The sequence below is a fragment of the Haliotis cracherodii genome, unplaced genomic scaffold, assembly GCF_022045235.1.
Source record: "Haliotis cracherodii isolate W230 unplaced genomic scaffold, xgHalCrac1.p SCAF_3, whole genome shotgun sequence".
Classification (NCBI taxonomy): Eukaryota; Metazoa; Mollusca; class Gastropoda; order Lepetellida; family Haliotidae; genus Haliotis; species Haliotis cracherodii.
In genome coordinates this window covers 56,295,228-56,304,358 of record NW_027266286.1, presented here as the reverse complement: position 1 = coordinate 56,304,358, position 9,131 = coordinate 56,295,228, and the positions used below count along the sequence as shown (strand labels likewise).

General features: G+C 39.5%; 1 protein-coding gene across 1 annotated transcript in view; it reads right to left on the bottom strand.

Moving 5' to 3' along the window:
* Positions 1–8,867: 8,867 nt before the first annotated feature.
* Positions 8,868–9,131, bottom strand: part of LOC139475554 (streptococcal hemagglutinin-like) — a 36,428-nt gene continuing 36,164 nt past the window's right edge. The window contains exon 32 of the mRNA XM_071258745.1: positions 8,868–9,011. Coding sequence (XP_071114846.1) covers positions 8,868–9,011 — 144 coding nt within the window. The remainder of the gene's footprint in view (positions 9,012–9,131) is intronic.

Genomic DNA, 9,131 nt, shown 5'->3' with positions numbered 1-9,131 from the left:
GTAAGAAGGCTTGGATTTAAGATTGCGATCTTCGCTAAGATCGTCATTTTCCAACGGTATTCATATCTTAAGCTTGACTCATGTCTACAGTTGTCTGCAAAAGTACATACCTTGCTGCGCACGCCACCGGTTACCGTGGTTACGAGATACGACATGTACCTCCTTCACCGCACTTTGCAATTTATAACTGTGGAGAATTGTTAGTTTGATATTGCAACAGGGGACATACGCGTCCATGTTTTAAACAAATATTGAAATACGAGCGAAAAAATATCCCTAAATTTGGCTCCAGATTTTGTGGCATAATCTTTATGAAAATTAAATGAAACAATATATAATAAATTATATTTTCTCATATCATGGCACGAAAATGTATGATTATGCAATTGTTGCAGTTTTTAATACGCATATCTATTTGGGGGAATAGGTTAACTTTCCTTGGAATCCTCAATATATCTTATATGTATACGTTTTGTATTAATATAAACGATGCTATGCCTACCTTTCCAAAACACAAAAAGACGAAGTTTGTTAAGAATGCACGGAAGGGAAATAAGAATGATTTATCAAAGATTTGTTTATAGTTTGCGAAAAGCAACCCATATTGCTCTAAATCGTTTGGTTGTAGAATTAATCGCGTTAAATGAGACCACTAGAGTTTGAAAATTAGTATAACCTTTTCTGCGCATGCGTAGATTAATTCAGTTACTAAAACAAGCGTACTAATAATGGAATAGGACAACAACGTAACAACGCGACAGTGCGACATAATTAAATATGTTGGGGTGCAATGTACGAAAATGCCTGGTTTCGACAATGCCCCCTCCAGCTATAGAATTCCATAGTTGCCATTACAAATTACCATTTCTGAAAGTGAGTGAGTGAGTGCGTTGGGTTTAAGGCCGCTTTGAACATCGTTCTTGTTATATCACGGCGTGTCATCTTCATGTGGGAGGAGACCCGTGAAGATTCCGGGGTAGAATAGGTCTTCAGCAACACATGCTGTCCGTAAAAAGTGACTATGCTTGTCGTAAAAGGCGACTAACGGGATCGGGTGGTCAGGCTCGCTGACTTGGTTGATGCATGTCATCGATCCCAATTGCGTGGATCGATGCTCATGATATCAATCACTGGATTGTCTGGTCCAGACTCGATTATTTACAGACCGCCGTCATATAGCTGTCATATTGCTGAGTGTGGCGTTAAACAACAAACCAACCAACCAAATCATGTGGGAGGAAAATCCGAAGTGATGTAGGTCTCTGACGTTTACCACCTTAGTACCGTTGAAACCCACGAGCACGGGTATGGTGCTGACAAACCTTGGAACATATTCGGCGCGAACCGTTATTCCAACCAACGATCATAGGTTTCTGGCGTGTTCAATGGGGGTAGTGGGGACGGGGAGGGGGCAACTCTGCACAGCGAATTGGGAAGCCCTAGACGACTGAGCCATCCCTGCCCTCGCCATTTCTGAAAAAAATGTAAATATATATAGGGCTGCAATGACATGATAATATTTCTTATAGGACTTTGAGCTTTTGAGAAAATATTATTTTCGTATATCTATTCGTTTTGTATATATTATTTGCATAGTGCTCTTTGTTTTTCGCAAATGACGTATATGGTAAAAAGATAATAGAGGATGTTAAATTTTAGTTTTTAAAAAAAAATCAGTTGTGTATTTGTACATAAAACTGGAAGAAAATGGGCACTCTCTTCTATATTTTCATATATCTCGATCATCCATGCATATTTAAAAATAAACTGCCGGACAAAAGCATGTATACAAATAAAACAAACAAGAAATTGATATTCGATGGTGATGTATTATATAAGGGCATCTTAATTGTGATTTGACATTAAGTTTGCATTGTTTCGTCAACTGTTTTCAGGCTAGTAACGCATTGATAACGTTCGTATTGTTTTGGTCAAATCCATTTTTCAAGTGTAACAGTTTATCTGCATGCGACATGGATCTTAGTTTCAGCTCCCATCGATACCTGCTGTACAAGAACAACGAATGTACAAGTCATGCACCAAGACGTGAGTGCTGAATCAAGGATGCAGTTGAAAGGTAGGCAATCAACCACTGTTATTGAACAATTACAAATATCGTCATCAGATAATCAAGTCATACCCCATTAGTATAAGGCCGCTTTGTTTTACAGCGAAGTGGAGATTAATAAAGACGAAAGTCTCAGTGTGCCTTAGACCGCCTCTGTGGTCTTGTGGTAGATCGTCTGCCCGGAAGGTCCGGGGTTCGATCCCCGGCCGCGTTATACCAAAATACAATAAAGGATTGTACTTGTTTTTACCCTGTCTGGTGCTCGGCATTAAGGGGTTAAAACAAGGACTGGTCGGCTCGGAGTCAGAATACAGTGTCTGTGTGGGGTATTCATGGTATCTCAGTGGGCTAGCACTATAAGATCGGCATTAGTCCCGACTAGTACAAGCAGCGACACACACACACACACACACACACACACACACACACACGTGCAGAATAGGTCTTCAGAAACCCATGCTTGCCGTAAAAGACGACTAACGGGATCGGGTGGTCAGGCTCGCTGACTTGGTTGTTGCATGTCATCGTATCCCATTTGCGTGGATCGATGCTCATGGTGTCAATCACTGGATTGTTTTGTCCAGACTCGGTTATTTACAGCCCGCCGTCATATAGCTGGAATATTGCTGAGTGCAGCGTTAAACAACAAACCAAACAAAAGAAAAACACTTGTCATATCCATACTCATAGGTTTCGCCAAAGTGGCAACGGCCAAGATATGCATCACATGCCTTTCTCCCATATATACATGTAGCTGACACGCCGGGATACATCTGAAATACCATTCAATGAACCACACTGACTCACTCACTCACTCATCACTCAGTCAACAGACAATAAGCGTTAGAATAGGTCTTCAGCAACCCATGCTGAGAGGCGACTGACGGGATCGGGTGGTCAGGCTCAATTGATGCATGTCATCGTATCCCAATTGACTAGATTGATGCAGCTTATGATGTCATTCACAGGATTGTCTGGTCCAGGCTCGATTATTTCCACCCCGCTGTCATATTGCTGACAGCGGGGTGGAGTGCAGCGTGAAACAAACGAACAATATAAAAAATAACCAATCATAAAGAAATATATATCTTTAATCGCACATCGTCCGAACCGAAAAATCAGTGCATAGATAGGTGTACATAACATGTATCTACATACTTTTAAAACATTCACATGAACAAACAATTCAATGTTCTACCACGAAAACAGTTTGGACGGACTGTTGACACAAATAAATAAATCAACAAATGATAATTACATAACAGTTTGTTCAATGTATACAAATGGCGTGTTCATCGCACAAGTGTTAACACAAATAATTATGCTTCAAACAGTTTGTTGTCATTGTTACCAATAGTTACGAAACAACACTGGTAAAGAAATAAATCAATATAGATAAATACAAAAAAATATTTATAGATTTCATTTTTTAAAGTTTCTTATTAAACCCCGAAACATTATTGATCCCATTGCCCTTTAGCCAGGGTATGATAAATATAAAGGAACATTTTCCCCTGCACACAGAATGGATCAATGAAAGAAAGAAATTTTGATTTTTTTTTTTAGTATTCGTCATATGTATTGACAACGTTTCTCTACAGCTGACAGATCAATGCACACTTTCGATACGTAAACAATGTGTTTTTTGGCCTATGTCCTTGGCATCTATCCAAGGATATCACAATCGCAATGACAGCGTTATCATTTACCTACCAAAGAGTACCTAAGGACCATTGTAGTATCGTCATAAACATTATTTCGAGTTAAATGGGCTTCGAGCTAAGGATGTGTTGCTGTACACTGTAGATACATTCGCATTTTGCCTTTAATCAATCATACAAGCATGTGTTAAACCCCTTCACCAGGAAGCGCTATCATGCTTTGCTGTGGTATTCACATCAGCGAATGTTGCATCGTAATATTGTTCGCTGTTTTCTCAGGGCGAATGTTGGATCGTAATATTATTCACTTTTTTCTCAGAGCGAATGTTGGATCATAATATTATTCACTTTATCCTCAGAGAGCCAGCATTCAGGGGTCATAGGCCTTGGTCAGTTTAAGTACGAATTGTCAGTGCTTGCAACCTCTACAACAACCTGGGGATATTCACACTGAAGGCCGTGGTATGACAGTTTGTACTGTCAGTGATGTTTGACCTGCAGCATCACAGGACGATAGATGTTACTTTTAACTCGACGTTCGTGTAAACAGAGGAAGAGAAGCTGTTGCACATACTGATTAAACTGGCATTGCAACTCCTTTTATTTTATTTGGCCTGAAATGCAATGTAGGTGGTCGAAAAAGTTATAAAAACAACTTCCAGATTACTACTTCTAGTAATGAATGAAGATCCATTCGTTCGTCGCACCAGCCCAGAAAAACGACTGCGAAACGATACGGAGATATTATTTGATTGGTTTTTTTTAAGAAAAGATATTTTAGAACTATAATTCACCGTTTCTTAGGTCGGCCAATATTTTTTGGTCAAAGGGCATTTATTACTTTTCTATTTTCAGATTTTATAGGGTCTCATATGGATATTCATGTCTCTGTCACATGGAAACGAGTTGAGTGAAATGTAAGCAACAAACAGCGTTTTCAATGAGACCTCGGACGTGCACGTATATTTACTAGCTGTAAATTGCTTATGAAATGTTTTTTGAATTCTCGTGCAAGATAGTTTAAATAATTCTTTCGTTTCAGATGTTTTGTTTCAATTATACTACAAAAACCCAAAACATACATTGCAAAGTGGTTCGAGTCAACTTGAGGAAGCGAAATCAATATTATCGATTACATAGTTCAAGGAAATCTACTTTCGCTGTTTCGTAAGTATCCGACTTGAACAAACACAAATATCTAGCACCGTCTGTAGTTTGAATCCATATGAAAGTGTACCCATGAACAATGGGCAGAACATTTAAGTATTGATTTTACTTTTTCAGATCTATATTTGAGATGTGGAAAAGCAAATAGATATGTTGTATCAGCAGCAGACATATGACGTATTATCCTGTGAGATCTCTTTGCTGCTAATCGACAGAGCATCCAGATATACATTATAGATGTTCCGCGTTGAATACAGGCCAAACCTATCTGATGTACGTCGTTACAGCAAGCACACTGGCAATTAGATATTCATTATGAAAAAGTTAAATGTTACATCGTGCGCTAGCCCTAATCGCATAGTAGGTTAGTCTATATCACATCGGGCAACCCATTGTGACATCAATGTGCCACTGCCCTATGTAACATCTATATAATCCCATGTAACATCGTATGATATCTCCATGTAACATCGTATGATATCCCATGTAACACCGTATCACATCCCAATATAGCATATCACGTCTCCATGTAACATTGTATCACATCATCATGTAGCATCATATCGCATCTCCATGTAACATCATATCACAGATATGTAACATCGAAAACCTGCCCTTTGTAACATCATGTCACATCCCTATGTAACATCGTACTCTCCCCTATGTAACCTCGTACCCTTCCCTATGTAACATCATATATCGTCTCTATGTAATATAGAAAATAATTTCCATGTATATAATATAGAAAATAAATATTCCCATGGAACACCGTAAAGTCATGTAACATTACCATCCCTGCCTATCAACATTAAAAGGACAAGAAGTCGTTAAGATTTCCTTATTTCAGTTCAATATGCAGCAATATCACAAACAGGCTTTATCACAGACAACAAATATACAACAGAAAATTACACTTTCAAACAGATCACAGTTACAGCCGAAGTCTTCAAACTGTAACACTTGCTGTGGCTCGATGCTTGACCTCGGATGTAGAAACCCACAGCAGACTCCTCCAACACAAAGCAGCAGCAGAGATCTCAATATCCACTTTTGTCAACACTACCACCCTGGTCAGTGTAATAATCACCCCTCTTACAAAAACTACTGGTGTTATCGTGAGCGCTATATACAAATAGCTACACTGGTTTGGTTGACGCGTGGTATGTACCCAGTCTTCAGCCTTAGGATCCAGCCGTGAGCTGGTGTGCTGGCGACATCATGGAGATCACGAATACACAACAGAGTCTTGGATCCTGGTATCCGAACCAAGTGTGCTGGTCCCCGTTCCCCAAAGCGACCCCCGTAACTCCCATACTTTAACATAAACATACGGCAGTCGTAGCGCTAAGATCGCTTTGTGGAACGGGTACCTGGCCCTGCCCGAGCTACGATATTGTGGAAGGCTACGATATAACAATAACCTGATAAAGAACTGCTTACTGGTAGAGGCGTGTCAGAAAGTCTGAGGTTTTTACAACCGTCCAATAGGATGCCAGAGAGGATTTGTCGACTGACTATTGACTTTAACCGCCGGGTAAAAGAAAGTATATATTTGGAAACTGGATTTGTCCAACATATTACAGACATGATCAAAACGTTGGGTTACTAGATCACTGAAACATGGAAAACTTAAGGTCCAAAACACAACTATTACTATCGAATAGTCATTTCTTGTTTGTTTCATTTTTAGCCACCGTCAAACATGGTTGTACGTTCTTTTCCCGGCAGTTTATGAGTCAGTGAGTAATGTTTAACGCCGCTTTTAATTGTATTCCAGTTATATCGCGGTATGTCAGCTTAATGTGGGAGAAAAGCTCGAAGTGATGCAGGTCTCGGACGTTTACCACTTCGGTGAAACCCACGAGCTCAGGTATGGTGCTGCCAAACCTGAAACATATTCGGGGCGAACCGGGATTCGAACCCACGACCATAGGTTTCTGGTGTGCCCAAGGGACGCAACTCTGCACAGCGAATCGCGGCGCCTTAGGCGACTGGGCCATCCGTGCCCCGGCAGTGTATGAACGATGACACATCTGTTAACGCGATTCAATCAGACACAGGGTTTAAGTGTGGCATGTACGACAAAGAGCGACAAAAACCTTGTGAAACCCGGACGACCATTAGGGCACATTAAAAATATGACAATCTTAAAGCCACGACCATCTTGTAAATAAAATGTCAACGCCAGAGAATAACTATTGGAACAATAAGCACTGGAACACATCTTGACCAAACACCAGGAATCCAGCTGCTGTGGAAGCACTATTCTGTTTACACTGTCAGAGAACTCAGGTCTCCGACTGAATCCTCACACGTGAAAATGTTCCATTCGCATGGAGTAAAGGCCTTTAAGTGAAAATTGCAACTTCATTGACTGACAATACAGGAAGTGTTCCCAGAAGCTTCCTTTCTTATTGAATCTTTGGTCTGGGGTTGAACTTAATTGCTGCAACACTGTCTGGTACCTCGATGTCGGGGTAGATGCTGTTCATGTTATATCTGGCCGTGTTCATCATTTTCTTGATGGCTTTAACTATATAGAACCCAGCAAGCAGCACTCCTCCTCCCGCGAGCGTTGCTCCAACTCCTACCCCGATGTAGTATGTCTTTTCTGGACAGGTGTCCTCTGGAGCTAGTGTGGTGCCCTGGAATAGATTGAAACACTCTTGTAATTGATATCAACAATTTTATATAATGGCAATAACGTTGTATTTTATCAAATTTGGGTTCAAATAATCAGTAAGTCAATACGTTTTTACTTGAACGAAATAAATATTCACAAAATGTCTTTGTAACACAGTGCATGACATTTGATAATTATACTATTGGAAAGGTTTTGCTAATAAATAACTCATGCCCTGCGTAGTTAAAACGAGAAGAGCGTTTTAGTAAACAAAAGAAGACATGATTCATGATGTCAATTGTTGAATTCCTTTAATTAATATGATACATATATGCAATTGTGATACATACACTGGTGGAATTTATATAGTGGTGTATGTACATATTAGTCATTATGTATTATGCTAGAGACCGACCACGTGATGGTGTCTGGTGGGGTCAGAGATTAAAAACATTTGTTCCAGAAAAAAATAGAAAAAATAAGTTTTATCCCACAAATTCTTCACTAGACATGCCTGCAAAAAAGGGCTGAAAACAATAAAAAATAGCTCCTCCTTTCTAAGACATAACTGTTTTGAATCAATGACCGAAAAGCATATCTGATACGTTTCTTCTGTGCATGTAGAAGCCATACATTTTCCATATATATTACTACACATTAATCTAGCATAAAAAGTTAATCGTCATTAACTTTACTTGATTACATCAGTAGAAACTCCAAAACGTTAACTTACCACAGCAGTTTTTTACGTTATTAAAGTCAATTAGCACGTTATGATATCCACATCAACAATAAATTTGTATTTTATCAAATTTGGATTCCAATAATCAGTTAGTCAATACGTTTTTACTTAAACGAGATAAATATTTACAAAAAGTCGTTATAAAATAGTGCATGAACTTTGAGCATTATTCTATTGGAAAGGTTTTGTTAATAAATTGTCAAATTAGCCTTACACAAGGTCAGATCAATTAGTCTTTTCAGCTTTACAAAGGGTATAAACCTAAACTTATAATTATCATTTTAACTTTAAACATACCAATGCAAAGTAAAATATCAGTTGTGTTAAGCTTTGCAATGGAGTATCTAAAAATTCAAATTTATATTTGAACTTTACCACATAGGTATAAAGTATACTATTCAATTAGTTACGCTTACCAAAGCAGTTGTTGTATTTGTTGTCTGGAGCGCCGTGGTGACGCCGGTTGAGGTTGTGGCTGGTGAGGTTGACATATTAGATGTCACTGCAGTTACTGTCGTGGCAGATGTTGCGTTGAGCGTTCCTGGAACCGTGGTCCACGTGGGGGATAGAGAGGGTGGGGATGTGTAAGATACACTGGGGCCTGGACTAGAGACTGAACTTGTGGTCTTTCCAGTTGATGTAGGCGTCCTTGTGATTGTTGGCGTTGTCTTTGTGCTTGTAACTGTTGTCCTTGACGATGGGGATGTTGTGGAGTGTGTTGGTGTTGCAGTTGTCACAGCACTGCTTGAGCTGGTGAATTTAGTCGCAGTTTGGCTTAATGTTGTGGAAAATGTGGTTGGTTGGACAGAGGACGAAGGGGTTGCTGAATCTGTGGATACGCCAGGGGTTATGCTGCTGGCTGTAGATGTT